The sequence below is a fragment of the Onychomys torridus genome, chromosome 16 (assembly GCF_903995425.1).
Source record: "Onychomys torridus chromosome 16, mOncTor1.1, whole genome shotgun sequence".
NCBI lineage: Eukaryota > Metazoa > Chordata > Mammalia > Rodentia > Cricetidae > Onychomys > Onychomys torridus.
In genome coordinates, this window is record NC_050458.1 from 64,754,737 (window position 1) to 64,774,896 (window position 20,160).

The 20,160-nt window shown below is 45.4% G+C and overlaps 1 protein-coding gene across 1 annotated transcript in view; it reads right to left on the minus strand.

The window, feature by feature from the left end:
- Positions 1-20,160, minus strand: part of Fam186a (family with sequence similarity 186 member A) — a 109,555-nt gene that overhangs the window by 58,521 nt on the left and 30,874 nt on the right. The window contains 3 exon segments of the mRNA XM_036207629.1: positions 288-3,814; positions 3,851-4,138; positions 4,175-7,914. Coding sequence (XP_036063522.1) covers positions 288-3,814; positions 3,851-4,138; positions 4,175-7,914 — 7,555 coding nt within the window.

Consider the following 20,160-nt stretch of genomic DNA (forward strand, 5'->3'; position numbering starts at 1 on the left):
GAGCAGTGGCTGCTCTGCCAGAGAACTCGGGTTTGATTCCCAGCACCCACATCATAGCTCACAACTGACTGTAAGTCTAGTTTCAGGAGATCCAACGTCCTCGTCCAGCACAGGCACATACACAGTACAGATAGGCATGCAAACGAAATGCCCATACACATACAATAAAAACTAAAAAAAAATTTGGAGCGCATGGCCTGACAAACATGAAAATTCGAGGCAGTGAAGGAAGGTGTTCGATATAAGGACTGTATCAGAAAATGGTTATGTATAATCATTATACCTACCTGGCAAGCTGGATCAGCCTATAGGCAACATATTTTCGGGACAGATACCCCAGCCGAACTGTATTCAGATGAAGTAATTCAATTATGAGATTCCTGGCAATTGTGTGGTACTGTGAAGGGAGTCCAGCAGTTTGTACAGCCTGATTTAATATAGCCAGATTCCTCCTTTGAGCCTCCACATCAACAAAGTATCTGTCTTCGTGGTGCTGGGCAGTGAGGGGGGACCCCACCATCTTGGCTTTCCTAGTGCCAGGAACTGGGGATAATATCCAGGGCTCATCAATAGGGGGGAGCCGTGGTCTTTGGCCCCTTTCAGAAGGTATGGTCTGGGATGTTTGGGAGATTTGAGTGGTAAGAGACGGTAGTGATGCTATTGATTTCTCCCGCGCCAAAGGGGCTTTCTCACCAACGTGATGGGCCTTCGATCCTGGTATCCTGGAACTAGTGACATGAGGCTGAAACACTCCAAGTGATTTCATGTCAGAAGAATCTTGGAGTACCCGAGTTTCTTCTAAAATGTCAGAAAACTTTGATACTTGGATCTTCTCTGTAGGGAAGAGAGCCTGAGAGACCTCAAAGCCCAGAGCAGCACTTGGGTGAGCTCTGATTGATTCAGGTTTTCGAGGGGAGACAGCTACCGGCCTTTTCTGAGAGACTGAAGAGGGAGAAATTCTCTGAGGTCTTCCAGGGACTGGGAGAGCCTCTGCTGTGGTCGCATGCACTGAGACAGGAGTTCTTACAGAGATTCCTTGTTCAGGAATGATCAGTGATGGCATTGGCTGTCCAGGGGTAGAGTAGGTCTGCATGTAGGAAGCTTGGTCATGGATGGCCGGAGGCTGGAAGGGGACAGCAGAGCCTCCAGGACCAAGGAGACCTGGAATCTCTCCAGAGGTGGGTGGGGCTCCAGATACTAGAGGTGGTGTTGGTCTTCTGTGGGTGAGGTAGGTTTCCGGCATTAGAGATGGCCCGGTGTCTCTAGGTTTGACGGAATGCCAATGACCAAGGGGCAGCCCTGGAGTAAAAGGAGCCTCAGGTGTTGGGAGCTGCCTTAGGGTAGCTTCTGGTGTTAAAAGCTGTGTGGGTGTGACTTGACCTCTGTCTGCTAGAATCTGTCTGTAGGTGGGAGAGATGCGTGGTTCTTCAAGCTTCTCAGAGTCAGGAAGAAGGCTCACTGCTAGGCTCGTCCTAGGGGAAAATGGAGCTTGGCTCAAAGACTTCAATTTCTGCAATGGAGTAGATGCAGGAAACAGTCTGTCAGGGGAAGGAACCAATGTAGCCGGCTTTTCTGGTGCGGTTAAAAGCCCCCATGTCCAGGCCAGTTCTTCAGTGAGTGCGTCTTCTAACGCTGCCACCTGCTCAGAGGTGAGGGTGATAGATGCTGCCTGCCTTTGTTCCTGGGTAAAAATGACACCCAAATTCTGGGCTTTCTCAAGTGCTATTGTGAACATTAGTGTTTGTGTCTCTCCTGGACCAAATTGGCCCAGCAACGGGGCCTGCCTGGATGCAAGGGGAGGCTTCAATGCCTGGACTTGCTCGAATGCCTGGGTCTGCCCTGGCATGAGAGTGATGCCCAATGCTTTACCCTGCCTCTGTGGAAGTGGAATTCCAAATGCTGGGGACAGTTGAGGAGTTAGTGGGATTTCAATTGTCTGGGTCTGTTTAGAGGCAACAGCTGGTTTGGGTGTCTGGATAGACTCAGGGGTAATAGGGATTTTCAGGATTTGAATTTGCTCTGTAATAGGGCGGCCCTTTAACGCTGCTGCCTGTTCATAGGTTAACGGAGCATCCAAACCCTGGAGTTTCTTAGGAAAAGGAATACCCTTGGGTGTCTGGAACCGTGAAGGAGTGAAACGGATCCCCAGGGCCTGGGCCTGCCCAGAGGTGAGAGTAATCCCCAGGGCTTCTGCCTGCTCAGGGTTCAGACTGATTCTGTGTACCTTGGCCTGGTCAGGGGTGAGAGTAATCCCCAGGGCCTGGGCCTGCTCAGGGGTCAGACTGATCTTCCATTCCTTGGCCTGCTCAGGGGTGAAAGTGACTCCCAGGGCCTGTGCCTGCTCGGGAGTGAGATATATTTTCTGTACCTTGGCTTGCCTAGAGGTAAGAGTGATTCCCAGGTCCCAGGCCTGCTGTGGACTGAGAAAGATCTCCGAGATGTGGGTCTGCTCAGGGGTGGGACTGATCTCCAGGGCCAAGGCTTGCGCCTGGGTCAGGCTGACCTCTTTTCCCTTGCCTGGCTCAGGGGTAAGAGTGATTCCAAAGGCTGCTGTCTGCTTAAGGGTAGAAGCTATCCCCAGGGCCTGGGCCTGCTGGAGGGAGAGAGTGATCCCCAGGCCCTGGGCCTGCTCATGTGTCAGACTGATTCTCTGTGCCTTGGCCTGCTCACGGGTGAGAGTGATGCCCAGGACGTGGGCCTGCTGAGGGGTCAAACTAATCTTCAGTGCCTTGGCTTGCTCAGGTGTAAGAGTGATGCCCAGAGCTTGGGCCTGCTTAGGGGTGAGAAAGATCTTCTGTATCTGGGCCTGCTGAGGGGTGAGTGTGAGCCCCAGGGCCTGGGCCTCCTCTGGACTGAGGCTGATTTCCTGTGGCTGAGTTAGTTTGGGAGTGAGAGTAATCCCCAGGGCCTGGGCCTGCTGAGGGGTGATTGCTATTCCCAGGGCCTGGGCCCGCTTAGGGGTCAAACGGACCCTCTGAGTCTTGACCTGCTGAGGGGTGAGAGTGAGCCCCAGGGCCTGGGCCTGCTGAGGGCTGAGAAGAATCCCCTGTGCTTTGACCTGGTCAGGGGTAAGAGCCATCCCAAGAGCCCGGCCTTGCTGGGGGGTGAGACTGATCCCCTGAACCTTGACCTGCTGAGGGGTGAGAGCAATCCCCAGGTCCTTGGCCTCCTGTGGGGTGATGATGATTTGCTGTGCTTGGGCTAGCTGAGAGGTGAAAATACTTGTCTGTGTTTGAGCCAACTGGGGGGTGATTGCTATCCCCAGGGCCTGGGCCTGCTCAGAGGTGATTGTTATCATCAGGGCCTGGGCCTGCTCAGGACTCAGACAAACCCTCTGAGTCTTGACCTGCTGAGGGGTAAGAGTGAGTCCCAGGGCCTGGGCCTGCTGAGGGGTGAGAATAATCCCCTGTGCTTGGGCTTGCTCAGGGGTAAGAGACATCCCAAGAGCCCGGCCTTGCTCAGGGGTCAGACTGATCCCCTGAGCCTTGGTCTGCTGAGGGGTGAGAGCAATCCCCAGGTCCTTGGCCTCCTCTGGGGTGATGGTGATCTGCTGTGCTTGGGCTAGCTGAGGGGTGATTGCTATCCCCAGGGCCTGGGCCTGCTCAGGGGTGATTGTTATCCCTAGGGCCTGGGCCTGCTCAGGACTCAGACAGACCCCCTGAGCCTTGGTCTGCTGAGGGGTGAGAGCAATCCCCAGGTCCTTGGCCTCCTCTGGGGTGATGGTGATCTGCTGTGCTTGGGCTAGCTGAGGGGTGATTGCTATCCCCAGGGCCTGGGCCTGCTCAGGGGTGATTGTTATCCCTAGGGCCTGGGCCTGCTCAGGACTCAGACAGACCCTCTGAGCCCTGACCTGCTGAGGGGTGAGAGTGAGTCCCAGGGCCTGGGCCTGCTGAGGGGTGAGAATAATCCCCTGTGCTTGGGCTTGCTCAGGGGTAAGAGCCATCCCAAGAGCCCGGCCTTGCTCAGGGGTCAGACTGATCCCCTGAACCTTGACCTGCTGAGGGGTGAGAGCAATCCCCAGGTCCTTGGCCTCCTCTGGGGTGATGGTGATCTGCTGTGCTTGGGCTAGCTGAGGGGTGATTGTTATCCCCAGGGCCTGGGCCTGCTCAGGGGTGATTGTTATCCCTAGGGCCTGGGCCTGCTCAGGACTCAGACAGACCCTCTGAGCCCTGACCTGCTGAGGGGTGAGAGTGAGCCCCAGGGCCTGGGCCTGCTGAGGGGTGAGAATAATCCCCTGTGCTTGGGCTTGCTCAGGGGTAAGAGCCATCCCAAGAGCCCGGCCTTGCTCAGGGGTCAGACTGATCCCCTGAACCTTGACCTGCTGAGGGGTGAGAGCAATCCCCAGGTCCTTGGCCTCCTCTGGGGTGATGGTGATCTGCTGTGCTTGGGCTAGCTGAGGGGTGATTGCTATCCCCAGGGCCTGGGCCTGCTCAGGGGTGATTGTTATCCCTAGGGCCTGGGCCTGCTCAGGACTCAGACAGACCCTCTGAGCCTTGACCTGCTGAGGGGTGAGAGTGAGTCCCAGGGCCTGGGCCTGCTGAGGGGTGAGAATAATCCCCTGTGCTTGGGCTTGCTCAGGAGTAAGAGCCATCCCAAGAGCCCGGCCTTGCTCAGGGGTCAGACTGATCCCCTGAACCTTGACCTGCTGAGGGGTGAGAGCAATCCCCAGGTCCTTGGCCTCCTCTGGGGTGATGGTGATCTGCTGTGCTTGGGCTAGCTGAGGGGTGATTGCTATCCCCAGGGCCTGGGCCTGCTCAGGGGTGATTGTTATCCCTAGGGCCTGGGCCTGCTCAGGACTCAGACAGACCCTCTGAGTCTTGACCTGTAGAGGGGTGAGAGTGAGCCCCAGGGCCTGGGCCTGCTGAGGGGTGAGAATAATCCCCTGTGCTTGGGCCTGGTCAGGGGTAAGAGCCATCCCAAGAGCCCAGCCTTGCTCAGGGGTCAGACTGATCCCCTGAACCTTGGTCTGCTGAGGGGTGAGAATAATCCCCAGGTCCTCGGCTTCCTCTGGGGTGATGGTGATCTGCTGTGCTTGGGCTAGCTGAGGGGTTAAAATGCTTGTCTGTGCTAGGTCCAACTGAGGGGTGATTGCTATCCCCAGGGCCTGGGCCTGCTGAGGAGTGAGATTAATCCTTTGTGCCTGGGCCTGCTGAGGGGTGAGAGAGACTCCCAGGCCCTGGGCCTGTTGAGGGGTCAGACTGACCCTCTGTGCCTTGGTCTGCTCAGGGGTGAGAGTGAGCCCCAGGGCCTGAGCCTGCTCAGAGGTGAGTGTTATCCCCAGGCCCTGAGCTTGTGGGGGGGTCAAACTGATCTGCCTTTCTTTGGTCTGCTCAGGCGTGAGAGTGAGCCCTAGGCTCTGGGCCTGTTGAGGGGTCAGACTGATGGTCTGGGCTTTGGCTTGCTCAGGCGTAAGAATGATGCCCAGGGCCTGGGCCTGCTGGGGGGTTAGTGTGATCCTTTGTTCTTTGGCTAGCTCAGGGGTGGGGGCAATCCCTTGATCCAGGGCCTGCTGAGAGGTGATGTCTTTTCCTTGGATCTGCTGGAGAGGTAGAACTGCTCTTTGGGTCCCTGTGACCCCAGATATTGGTACTTGTTCAGCAGTTTGGGGGATTTGCCTCGCCTGGGGTTTTCCTGATAAGAAAGCCCCCCCTGAAGTCAGTGCCTGCTGAAGGGTCCTAAGAGCCATCAGACCTTGTTCCTGCTTTGCTGTGGGAGGAGGGATCTGTACCTCTGTCATGGGGTCATGACTAGGAGGACCACCCCAAACCTGTGTCCGCTCAGGGGTGAAAGATACCATTGAAACTGGGGACATCTTAGGATCTACTATCTGGGCCTGCTCAGGGATGGGCACTGGGAGGGGCTCTGCAGAAACCAGGAGGGTCCTGGAAGAGAAGGGCTGCTTCTCATCAGGGCTTTCCATGGCTCTCGGATCCACTTGGAATAACTGTACTTGGCTCGTCTGGGGTTTCAGGGTTTTCATCCACCTGGGCGTTAAGACCATAGCGCTCTGGGTGAAGGTTTTGAAAAGGTCTTTAGACTTTGAGTCACTCTTGGCCAGCTTTGCTTTGCTTCCTTTCAGCTTCTGACCATCTTCTCCATCTCTCACCACCTTCAGCTTCTCCTTGTCTCTGTCCTCCCTCTCCCTCAGGTCCTGAGCCCAGCTCACGTCGGGCGCTTCCGTCGCCGGTCTCCACTCTTCCAGCTCTGCTGCCTTCTCCCGGGCCCTGTACTTTGGCTCGACCTGTTTCTGAAGTCTGTGCTCTTCTTTCCCGGCCTCCCCCTCCAGTTTCAGCCACTCCTGCCTCTTGTCCTTGTGGTCTTGGCCTGCTGTTGAGACTGTCACACTGTCCTTCTCGCTCTCCAGTTCATCTAAGAGTGTTTGTGTTAGTGCCCTGACCACTGGGTCTGTCATCTCACTTAAGAGAAAGCTGGCGAGGTCGGACTTGGCACTGATGAACCCCTGCCTAGCAAACAACTGCGGTGAAACCGTGGGTGTCTTTGGTTTGCTCAGCTGTTTTCTCCTCGCCTCTTTGTATGCCCTCACAGTTCTAGTCACAGTTTCAGCCACTCTTTGGACATATTCCTCCGTTTTTGCCTTTATGAGATATAATTTTTCAACTTCTGCTCTTTCCAATGATTTCTCCTCCTCCTGTATACTCTTTGGATCAAAAGCCTTTCCTACATTATTCGTTTTTTCTTGTAGGAAAGCCAATATGGCTTTTTGAAATGATTCTAGGTAATTTTGTTCACTTCTGGCCTCAGGAGTTACTGGGGTCTGCTTAGGCGTCTTGGGTTGGAATTTACCTGGCTGCTGTCTTGTGGTGCCTGGCATTTCTTCAGTTTTTCCTGGTACGGGTTTTTTCCCCTTTGTTTCTGTTTTGGGTAGCTCTGGGGTACTCTCAGGCTGGCTTGCCTTGGTTTGTTCTACCTCAGCCTTGGATTCTTTGTCCATTGGCTTAACAGGGGGTACTATTTTAATCTCTGATGAAGCTGGGCTTTTTCCAAGTGAGTGCTCCGATCTGCCCTTCTTGAATCGTTCCCACAGGCTACTCGCTCCACTTTTGACTTCCTGGCCCTGTGATTTCCCGTCTTTTCTCTTCATGTCCAGTGCTTGTAGATCGGAAAACTGACTGGATACTACCTCCACGACTTTCTTTTCCTCTTTCTCCAGGTTTGTGTCCCAGGTCTCAGCTGGTATTGGGACTGGGGGGAGCTGCTTTTTCTGATCCTGATCAACCTTATCTTCAGCTTGCTGCTTAGGCACATCTAGAGTCATTTCACCTTGGGCAACATATGTCATACTCGAGTCCCACTTTATTGCAGTGGTTCTGACACCCTTCGTTTGGGACTCATCTATAATCTTTTCGAGCTCTTTGTTTAAGAGACTGTCAATCTCCCCTGCATTGACATCTGTGCTTACAGGTGCCTGTGGAGACCCTACAACTAACATTCTCAAGCTTGTAGTTGGGACCAATAGCTGGCGTCCTAGAAAATTTTTTATTCGAATAAGTTGGTCACACTTTTCTTCAGAATCTCTAAGTTTCTGGTGAAGCATTTCATTTTCTTTACTGAGTTCTTGGAAGACCTTCTGGAAGAAGTCTTTTTCTGTCTCTTTTTCTTCACTCACACTCACGTTGGTAACTTGAAGGTTCATAAGTTTCAGCTCATCACTGACTGTATTCAAGGCTTTGGAAAGGTTCAGCATAGTTGATGATATGTATTTAATGGCGTTGTTTTCCAGTTTGGTTAACATGGCTGAGCTGATGAGTTCCTGGAGCATGTCTTGAATTTCTGAAACCTTAGTATTTAATGCAAGTTGGTCGCAAATCATCTGATCCGGTCTTAAAGCGTGGGCTACTGCAGGCCGCTTTATAACGCGCTCCTTCCAAGCTTTCCAGAGAGTACCTCTAGTCACTAGGAAGAAAAACATAAAAACAAAACAATGGACTTGCATTTCTTCTTTTATGTTGTGCTGTGCCCATGCTTAAGCCTAAGGAACTTAGCCTCAACTAATGAATGCATATAGGATAAACCATTCATCAGACAAGTTGAAATAGTGTTGGACTTTACAGTAATTAGCCAAAGGTGAGGTATCCACGGTCTCACTTTAGCTCAGAAAATGGCTAACTTAATACTTGAGAAAGAGACAAACCTCCATCACAACAATGTAAAACAATAGGTAGATATTCCTCTCTACAAGAACAGCTGCTGCGTTCTCCTTGCCTACAGACTGCGGAAATAGACTTCCTTCCAAAGCTTATTTCCCCCAAAAGAAATGGGGGGAGATAATAACATTTTTTTTTAAGGCAAGGTCTCTTGAATGGCCTAGAATTAGGAATGTAGACCTCCTTGGCCTCAAACTCACAGAGATCTACCTGCCTCTACCTCCAGAGTGCTGGATTAAAGGTGTGCACCACCACCACCCGGCGTGTGCCATCAGGCCCAGCTGTACTTTTTAGTTTTTGAAGTGGTGAAATCTGTCCTGAACCCAAAGCTCATCTTCTTGGTGACAGTCTGGCCAGCAAGCCTCAAGGACACACCTCTTCTCTACTTTCCCAGCTCTGGACTACAGTTGCCCTTGGCTGCACTCTACGTTTGTATGTGGATGCAGGGGATTCACACTCAGTGCTTGTGTGGTAAGTATTCTTCTGAGCCTTGATATGATAGAATGAAATGGTACATTACTTATGTGCTCTTTATTCCCAGATCAGCCATCTCAGGGCAAATTTCAACAGAGCAGCATCTTATCATATACCTGGTTGTTTCTCAAAATACCTAAGGCCAGGGGCTGGGGATTTAGCTCAGTGGTAGAGCACTTGCCTAGCAAGCACAAGGTCCTGGGTTCGATCCTCTGCTCAAAAAAAAAAAAAAAAAAAATCCTAAGGCCAGACATCGAACACAAGGAAAAGTCTGGAAACTCTAGCAGCTAAGAGGAGGCTAAGCAGATACAGACAGCTGGAGGTAGTGTGGTGCTTACATCCAAAACAGAAAGGGATGGTAAGTGAGGACCAGGAGGTCTAACTATATTATACAATTTAGTTACTAATAACATGCCAATATTGGTTTCTTTTTTCTTTCCTTTGTCTTTTTGGTTCTTTGAGATGGGGTCAGACTTGCTGTGTAGTCAACAATGACCTTGAACTCTGGATCCTCTTGACTTTCTCAAATACTGAATTACAAGTGTGAGCAACTACATCTGGCTTCAACTTTGGCGTCTTAAATATAACCAGTGTACGCACTAATGCCAGATATATGTTCAAAGATTGTCTTAGGGTTAGGATTTCTATTGCTGCGATGAAACACCATGACCAAAAAGCAAGTTGGAGAGGAAAGGGTTTATTTGGCTTATACTTCAGCATCATAGACCATCACTGAAGGAAGTCAGGGCAGGAACTCACACAGGGCTGGAACCTGGAGCCAGGAGCTGATGCAGAGGCCATAGAGGGGTGCTGTTTACTGGCTTGCTGCTCATGGCTTGCTCAGCCTGCTTTTTTAAAAAAATTTTTAAATTTTTTATTTTTTATAGAACCCAGGACTACCAGCCTAGGGATGGCCCCGACCACAATGGACTTGGCCCTTCCTCATCAGTCACCAAATAAAAAAATCCAGCTGTAAGGCTGGATCATTTTGTTGTTGCATTTTTTTCAAGACACCCTTTTTCTGTGTAGTCCTGGCTGTCCTGGACCTCACTCTGTAGACCAGGCTGGCCTTGAACTCACAGAGATCTGCCAGGCCTTACATTTGGATCTCAGGGAGACATTTTCTCAACTGAGGTTCCCTCCCTCCTCCTCTCTGATGACTCCAGCTTGTGTCAAGTTGACATAAAACTAGCCAGCACAAAGATTTAACTTTGTGTGTGTGTGTGTGTGTGTGTGTGTGTGTGTGTGTGTGTGTGTGTGTGTATGTGTGTATGAACACATGTATGGGAGCCCATGGAGAACAGAAGAGGTCATCAGATCCTCTAGAACTGGAGTTGTACACAGTTTTGACCATGTGGATACTGGGAATCGAACTGAGTCCTCTGGGTGACCATCCATCAGCCCACTAATGTAAGATACTGATAAGGGAAAACTACAGAGATGTATACAAGAACTCTAAAACTGCTCTAAAAAAATAAAGTCCATTTAAAAGTGAAGGTGAATGGCGATGAACCAGGGCTGGCAGGTAGGGATGCACTCCTTTAATCTCAGCACTTGGGAGGGCAGAAGCAGGTAGATCTCGGAATTTGAGGCCAACCTGGTCTACAGAGTGAGTTCCAGGATAGACAGAGGCAGGGTGGGCTGGAGAGATGGTTCAATGGTAAAGAGCACTGCCTGACCTTCCAGAAGACCTAGAATTTGATTCCCAGCGTCCACGTGGCAGCTTTTTTAACCTTCTGTAAACTCCAGTTCCAAGGGATCTTCTGGCTTCCTCAGGCACTGCATGCATGGCGCACAAATATATATGTAGGCAAACACCCATGCACATAAAAATAAGTGAATAATTTTTTTTTGCGGGTGGGGGGGGGTCTGAGACAGGCTTTCTCTTTGTAGCTTTGCGCCTTTCCTGGAACTCACTTGGTAAGTCTGGCCTCGAACTCACAGAGATCTGCCTGGCTCTGCCTCCAGAGTGCTGGTATTAAAGGCATGCACCATCACCCGGCTAAAAGTAAGTAAATAAATTTTAAAAAGAGTAAAAGGCAGTAAGACTTTGCCCACATGACCCAATTGTATTCCCAGTAGCCTCTTGATATTTAGATTTTTGATATAAGATATTTAGATTTAGATATTGATATTTAGATCTTGCCACATGATTTTGGGCCCCATAAATATCCACTAACCAGTAAGATAAAGAAATAATTATAGCCAGGCAGTGGTGGTGCATGCCTTTAATACCAGCACTTGGGAGGCAGAGGCAGGTGGATCTCTGTGAGACCAGCCTGGTCTACAGAGCCTGATCCAGGACAGGAACCAAAACTACACAGAGAAACCCTGTCTGGAAACAAAAAAAAAAAGAAAAGAAAAGAAAAAAATAGTAGAACAAAGAACGCTATAAGATATACAGAGAACAGGCATAAATTCAAGTAAATCAAGAATTACATCAGACGTAAGTGATGTAATGTACAAAAGCAAGGAATGCTGGCATACACCTGTAATTTCAGCACTCAAGAAGTTGAGGCAGGAGGATTGCCAGTTTAAGACTAGCTTGTTCTACAGACTTAGCTCCCATATTGAAAAAAACAAACAGCAACAATAATAAAAGTGCATATATGCCCCCCCCCTTCACCCGGTCATACATACACAAACTTAAAAAAAAAATCAGGAGCTGTTAGATTTGTTTAAAAGAAAAAAAGTATTTGATTGTAAATGGCATACCTTCGATTTAAGGCCTAAATAGGTTTGAGGTGAATGATTTTAACATAGCAGGGGGGTATGTGGGGTGGGAGGAGATGAGAGGGTAATACCTGGGATTCACACTGCAGAAGGGGAGAGCTGACCCCTCAAGTTACTCTCTGACCGCCACACATGTGCCCCATAAATATATAAATAAATGTTTTTTTGTTTTTGTTTTTGTTTTTAAATGTAAGGGATCTAGAGAGATGGCTCAGTGTTAAGAGCACTGGCTGCTCTTCCAAAGGACCCAGTTCAATTCCCAGCACCCACATGGCAGCTCAGAGCCATCTGTAACTCCAGTTCCATGGCATTTGATGCCCTCTTCTGGCCTCCAGAGACATCAGACATGCAAATGATACATAGATATACTTACAGGCAAAACACCCATACACATAAAATTGAAAAATAAAAATAAAAAGCCTGTCAGGGCAGGAAAATGGATGGAACTAGAAAATATCATCTGTATGGTGATATTTTATTTGTGCTGAAATGTGGTTTTATTTGTATGTCAATAAAGTTGCCTGGGGATCAGAGCTAAGAGCAAGCCATTTAGCAGAAGTCTGGTAGAGGTAGCACATGCCCTTAATCTGATCACATGGCAGCCAGAATCTCTGTGTGTTCAAGGACACAGCTGAGCAGTGACCTTTAATCTCAGTACCAACCATAGAGACCTGGAGGTCTGTATAGACAGGCAATGATGAGGAAGTCATGTGGTTGGGTTTACAGCCAATGAGAAAGCAAAATAGAAGGTCAATAAACAGGACACAGGAAAAAGGCCCCTCTTAGGGTAAGGACGGCAGCGAGTGGTAAGATAAGGTGGTGTTAGCTCTTGGCTACTGCTCGATCTCTGGGCTTTTAACTCTTCATTTGGCTCTGTGTTTCTTATGTAATAAGACCACTTAGAATTACATCTACATTTGGTGCCCACATGGCAAGAATTCATTAAAAACCATTGGTTACAGGCCTGGCCCGGCTCGGACCAGCTCAGCCTTGACTCAGCCAGAGTTCACAGGCCCTAGGCCTGGCCGTAGTTACTGGTCCAGCTGCAGACCATCAGAGCTGCACTCAATTGTAGCTGCAGCTGTGTGGAGTTGCTTGCGCTGAATCACCAACTCACGTGGTCCGAGCTTAAGTAAGCCATAGCTCAGGTTCCAATCGGCTCAAGTGGGAGCACGTGATTTCAGCTTTTAGCCAGAACATGTGGCTACACTTTTTTTTCTTTCTTTCTCTTTCTGGATTCTCATCTCTGACGCTAGGTAGCTGTTTTGAAATTCCCTTGGATTTCTACTCTTCTACACAGACATGGTAAGTCAATTAAGATATCAGATATTTTAAAGGAAAAAACTACTTAAAAGAGAAAGATTTTTTCCACATTTAAAAAAAAAATGGGTATTATCTGTAAAATAGAAAGAAACTGGTCCTTGATAAAATTTAGGCAGTCTGAAAATGGAACAATTATATGAGAAAATTAATGTTGAGGGGACGTACATTACACCAATTATGCATATTACTACTTTCCTTATTTTACAATTTTAAAAGAGAGTCAATTTAAGTGCCAGGATAAAAGCTTTAGAAAAACCTGTTAAGATAAATTATAGAGAAATTCAGACTCAGACAAAAGAATTTTTTTTTTAAAGATTTATTTATTTTATTATGTATACAGTGAGTGTTCTGCCTACAGGCCAGAAGAGGGCGCCAGATCTCTCATTGTAGATGGTTGTGAGCCACCGTGCGGTTGCTGGGAATTGAACTCAGTACCTCTAGAAGAACAGCCAGTGCTCTTAACCTCTGAGCCATCTCTCCAGCCCCAGACAGAAGAATTTAAGGGTGAAATTATTTCAGGATTGGATTATAAGGTTACAGAAAGAAAGCCTGTTTTTCTTTTTCTTTTTCTTTTTCTTTTTTTTTTTTTTTGGAGCTGAGGACCGAACCCAGGGCCTTGTGCTTGCAAGGCAAGTGCTCTACCACTGAACTAAATCCCCAACCCCAAAAGCCTGTTTTCAAACAATCAAACTTAATTTATCTGGTAACCATACAGCAGCTACCTGGTCAAGTGAATGCACAAAATAATTGCACTCCAATTGAAATGTTAGATTTAAGAAGGTTTAAGGAGGCAATAGTATCTTATGGCATGCATTCCCCATTTGAAAAGCAAATGTTAAACTCCTGGTCAACTTCTAATAGGATTATTCCTCAGGACTAGCAAGAGCTGGTAAATGCTGTTATGGAACCCAGGGCACGGCTACAGTGGCACACATGGTTCAAAGACGAAGCTAAAATCATAGGAAGTCAGTGGAGGGCTAGAGGTGTAGAAATCTCCCTGGATCAGCTTCTTGAAGAAGGCTAATATGCTGAAATACAAAGACAATGTTTATATGATAACCAAACCCTAATTCTATGTTGAATGGCAGCCATGAATGAATGGGACAGAATTTTTTTTTTTTTTTTTGAGCTGAGGATTGAACACAGGGCCTTGCACTTGCTAGGCAAGCACTCTACCACTGAGCTAAATCCCCAACCCACATATTTCTTACAAAGACTGGCTTCAGCAGTAAATAGAATGGTCCCAAATTCAGAAGCTAGCCAGATAATAATAGAATCTTTGGCTTTTGAGAACGTGAATGCAGCATGCAAGAGAATAATCAGGCCGTTAAAGGCAATATCTGCACCCTTGGAAGATTAGATTAGAGACACATTTAATGTTGAGGCTCATGACCATGATGATATGTGGATAGGAGAAGCAATTTCAAGAGGTTTGAGGAATGTCAGATGTTTTAGATATGGAAAGCAAGGTCATTTGAAAAGGGACTGTAAACAGGGCATTCTTAGAAACAATATTTCTTCAAGGAACAATGGCAACAGAATGCCCCTTCCTTCTGGAGTATGCAGAAGGTGTGGTAAGGGAAAACAGTGGACCAACAAATGTAGATCAACAAGGGACAGACAACGTAATACTTTGCTTTGGTCTTGGGGAAACTCCCAGAGGGGCCTCAGGCAGACCCCCACAGCAAATCCAGTTCAGACCTTTCCTGCAGTCATAGAAGAAACCCCTACTCAGAGCAATTAAATAACCAAATGCCTATTGAAATAAACCAGGATGCTCAGGGTGATGGAACAGATTAGACAGAGAGAACAGAAAATTCAGGAGAAACAATAAAGAAAAATTTTTGGCAAACTTCTATAAATGAACAAAGACCAAAATACAATAAGAATAAATGATGTTTTGTTTGTCTGGTCTGGTAGACACAGGTGCTGACGTGACCATAATTGCACCAGAATTTGGCATCCAAATGGTAAACAGTCTGCTGTTAGGAATTGGAACATTATCTCAAGTGAAACAGTGCAAGATGGCTTGGAATGTATAGGTCCAGAAGGACAGAGAAGAAAATTAAAACCATATATGGCTAACATAACAATGAACTTGTAACAGGTCTCAACCCCACAACAATGGAATACTCAGATTAACATCCTTCCAAGCTCAGAAACAAATCATAAATTAACACATGTTTCTGAGAGAAATATTAGAAGGTATTATTCTAATGAGTGGTCACCAGCCATCCAGATTTTTACAAGAACAGGGCACAACAACTGATGATCTTCCAAAGACACCAACAGCTCTACCTTTAAAATGGTTAACAGACAAGCCTGTATGGGTTCAGCAATGGCCTTTAACAACAGAGAAACTCCAGGCTTTAGAAGAGCTGGTACAAGAGCAATTAAATGCTCAATATATTGAAGAATCAACTAGCCCTTGGAATTCTCCTGTATTTGTTATTAAAAAGAAATCTGGTAAATGGAGAATGGTAACAGACCTCAGAGCAATTAACAAAGTAATTGAGCCAATGGGCTCTCTACAATCCGGAATTCCTTTGCCTACTCTGTGACCTAAAGGATGGCCTCTTATACTTATTGATTTAAAAGACTATTTCTTTTCAATACCGTTACAAGAAAAAGACAGAGGAAGATTGGCTTCCACAGTATAATAATAATAATAATAATAATAATAATAATAATTTATAATAATTCTCAACTGATTAAGAAATATCAATGGAGGGTCCTCCCACAGGGAATGTTGAATAGCCCAACCCTATGCCAATATTTTGTACAACAGCCATTGGAAGTGATACACAAAAAATTTCCTAAATCCAAAATTTATCATTATATGGAAGATATTTTACTAGCTGACTCAAACGTAGATACTTTAGAAAGAATGTTTGAAGAAGTAAAGAAAATTTTGCCTTGCTAGGGATTACAAAATGCTCTTGAAAAGATACAAAGAGAAGATTCTATTAATTATTTAGGATATAAAATAGGTCTACAAAAAATTAGACCCCAAAAGGTGCAAATTAGGAGAGATTGATTACAGACTCTTAATGACTCTCAAAGATTATTTGGAGACATTTCTCAACTACAAACTATTCTTGGGGTAAAAAATGATAAACTGAATAATTCTTTTTTTCCAAGACAGGGTTTCTCTGTGTAGCTTTGTGCCTTTCCTGGAACTCACTCGGTAGTCCAGGCTGGCCTCAAACTCACAGAGATCCACTTGGCTCTGCCTCCCAGTGCTGGGATTAAAGGCATGCACCTCTACCACCTGTCTAAACTGAATAATTTGTTCGAAACCTTGAAAGATGACAAGGACTTAAATAGTACAAGAGAATTATCACCTGAAGCTGAGAAAGAATTAGCCTTGGGAGAAAAGAAAGAACATGAAGGACACGTGGATCGTATCGATCCACAGCTGGGTTGCATTTTGGTTATTTCACTCTTTAGACATTCTCCTACAGGAATTTTAATGCAGAGAGAAGATATTATATTAGAATGGATATTTTTACCAAATAAACAAAGTAAAAAATTAAAAACTTATGTGGAAAAAAATCTCTGACTTGATTTTGAAAGGAAAATTGAGACTTTGTTAATTAGCAGGAATAGACCCAGCAGAAATTGTCGTTCTTTTAACTAAGGAGGACATTGAAAAATTATGGGCAGTAAGTGAACCTTGGCAAGAGTTTGCAGTAATTTTTTGGGAGAGATTAACAGCAAATATCCCAAAAGCAATAGAATTGATCTTATAAAGAGAGCTGATTGGGTTTTGCCTCGAATTGTATGGGAAACACCTATATCTGGAGCTCATACTTTTTTTTTTTTTTTTTTTTTGGTTTTTCAAGACAGGGTTTCTCTGTGTAGTTTTGGTGCCTGTCCTGGAACTCACTTGGTAGACCAGGCTGGCCTCGAACTCACAGAGATTTGCCTGGCTCTGCCTTCCCCAAGTGCTGGGATTAAAAGGCGTGCGCCACCACCCCCTGGTGCTCATACATTTTATATAGATGCAAACAAACAAGGAAAGGCAGGTTACAAACCAGAAAATTTAAGTAAAGTGGTTCAAAGTCCTCATAATTCAGTTCAAAATCTGAATTCTATGATATTTTGTTGGTATTAATGGATTTTTCAGAATCTCTCAATGTAGTTACTGACTCTCAGTATGCTGAAAGAGTGGTATTACATATTGAGACTGCAGAATTTATCTCTGGTGTGTCAGAATTAACTTCACTATTTATTCAGTTACAAGACAATCAAGAATAGGACTCATCCTTTATATATAACTCACATCGGATTCCAAATGGGTCTACCAGGCCCTCTAGCACAAGGTAATTATGAGACTGATAAATTATTGATAGGAAATGTGCTGTAAGCCTCAGAATTTCATTTAAAAAAATAATGTCAATAGCAAAGGTTTAAAAAAGGATTTTTCTATAACCTGGCAACAAGCCAAGAAAATTGTAAGGAAATTTCCTACTTGTTCCTTTTTCAATCATACACCATCACCAGCAGGATGTAACCCAAAGGGTACTCAGAGGAATGAAATCTAGCAGATGGACGAGTTTCACTTTGCAGAATTTGGAAAATTGAAATATGTACACCATACCGTTGATACTTATTCAGGATTTCAATGGGCAACTGCTTTGAGTTCTGAAAAAGCTGATTCTGTAATCACTCATTTGCTAGAAGTTATGGCTATCGTGGGTATACATGCACAAATTAAAACTGACAATACTCCAGCATATGTCTCTTTTAAAATGAAACAGGTTTTTGCTTGTTACAATATAAAGCATATTACAGGTATACCACATAATCCTACAGGCCAAGTAGTTATAGAAAGATCAAACAGAACTCCAAAGGATATGCTAAATAAACAGAAAGGAGTTTTAACTAGGCTTTTAACTCTTTATTTGGCTCTGTGTTTCTTATTTAATAAGACCGTTTAGAATTACATCTACAATCCTGAGTGAGGTAACCCAGACTCAGAAGGACAAATATGGTATGTACTCACTCATAAATGGATACTAGATATAAAGTAAAGGACAATCAGACTGCAACCCACAGATCCAGGGAGGCTACCTAGCAGGGGAGACCCTAGGATGACTGTGGCTTATAATAAGTTTTGGTTTTGTCCAGTCACTGGGAAAGCTTTAGTGAAACATTTCACTATTAGGATAAGAATTTGAACCGTACCAAGCTGATGAAAGGATATGTTGACTATACTTTCAGGAGGGGAGGCTAAAATCTTTTTAGATTATGGATGAGCCTATAGAAAAATATCTGCCATAAATCAAACAGTGAAGGGGAAGATGAATAGGAGTCTTACGTACACAACTTAAATAAAACATAACTCTCTGAACAGATGAAGATAGATTTCTTCTGTATCCCAGAATCTAATCAATATTTATATGTATAATTCAGGTATCATTTTGCTTAAAAGGGCTAATTAGTAAATGTTATCATTTTTTACTATTTTCTACAGAGAAAATATTTTCCAGTTTCAAATAACCTGGACTTTTGAATTATAATTTGTGTTTATGTTCAAGCTACCTGTGTATTATTTCTCCTGTAATTGTACATAAAATGTTTCTACATTCAAAAAAAGGACAAATACTATATAATTGTATTACATGAAATATATAGAATATACAAATTCATAGAGACAGAAAGATTAGACATTATCTCAAGATGGAGAAGAAAGAAAAATAGAGCAATGATTTCCTAAGTACAGAATCTCTGTTTTGTGTGATGGAAAAGCCCCACAAACAGGCAGTAGTATCAGGACATAATATCATGAATGTAATAAATCAATATAATTAATGTAATTAATGAATTTTAAAAAGCCTGTGGGGTCCCATGATGTGGCTCAGTGGTTGAGACCACCTGCCAGTGAGCCTGACAACCTGAGTTTGATCCCTGGGACCCACATGGTGGAACTAATCCTCCCAAGTTGTCCCCTTGCATTCCACAGCAAGCCATGTGCCTGCTAGGGATGGTGCCACAAAGTTGACACCCTAGCTACTCGGGGTTGAGGCAGGAGGATCACAAGTTTAAGGACAACCTCAGTGAGATAATGAGTCCTCCCTCAAATACAAGTAAATATGAGCCAGGCGGTGGTGGTACACGCCTTTAGTCCCAGCACTCGGGAGGCAGTGCCAGGTGGATCTCTGTGAGTTCCAGGCCAGCCTGGGCTACAGAGTGAGTTCCAGGAAAAAGGCGCAAAGCTACACAGAGAAACCCTGTCTCGAAAAACCAAAAAAAAAAAAAAAAAAAGTAAATATGATTCTAGAGACTGTAAAAGATACTTTATACTGTATCAGGAAGTTATTAGAGGCACCAACACACATGTACCTAACAATTGAGCCTCAAATGTGTGAAGGAAAACCTGAAAGAGTGAACAGGAAATAGATGACTCAGCTAGGTAGCGGTGGCACATGCCTTTCATCCCAGCACATAGAAGCCAGAGCCAGGTGTATCTCTGTGAGTTCGAGGCCAGCCTGGTCTACATCAGGGGTTCCAGGGCAATCTAGGCTACACAGTGTCCAGCAAGGAGGTGCCTGCTGCAGTTCCTAACAACTACCTGAGTTCAGTTCCCCAGAACCTTCCTAGTGGACAGGGAGGGCTGATTCCCACAGCTTGCCCTCTAACTCCACATATAGTTATATGTATATGTGTATGTGTGTGTGTATACACATCACACACACACACACACACACACACACACACGAATAAATAAATGTATCAAATTTTAGAGTTCACTATCCCATTCTCAATAAGGAATAGAACAACGCCACAGAAAATCAGTAAATGCACAGAAAGTTTGTAAATTGTAAATCACTTTCACCCAGCGATAGTTTAGCCATGTACTTTTTATGCACACATGGACCCTTCTCCAGGGTCAGCCATATGCTAGACCTGAAAACAAGCCTCTGTAATTTCAGATGATTAAGATGATATGAATGCTCCTCAAATTTGGTGGCATGCACACATCATGTCTATCATCTAGCTGTCTATCTAATGGATTATAGATAGTCTTTCATTGATTATCCTTTTCAAATGATCCTCCTGCCTCTTCCTCCCAAGTGGTTGGAACTAAAGGTACCACTGTGCCTGGCTTGATACAAGTTCTTAGCACGCTAAAGCCATGATTGTCAGAAGAAATCCTGCTAAGTCAATTGGCACTTACCAAAATTAAATACTGTGAGTCTTCAGATATACCCATATGAAGATGGAAAGCTACAGCATGGGGAAAATATTTACGAATCCCTTTTCTGATAAAGAGCTTTTATACAGCCAGGTGTGGTGTCACATGTGTAGGATTCCAGCATTTGGGAGCCTGTGGCAGAAGGATCTCAAGTTCAAGACAGCCCAAGCTAGATAGCAAGTTCTGGAGCAGCCTGGACTATGTTGGGAGACATGCTGAGATGCTATCTCAACACAACAACAAAACTTTTGAAAGGGGCATATC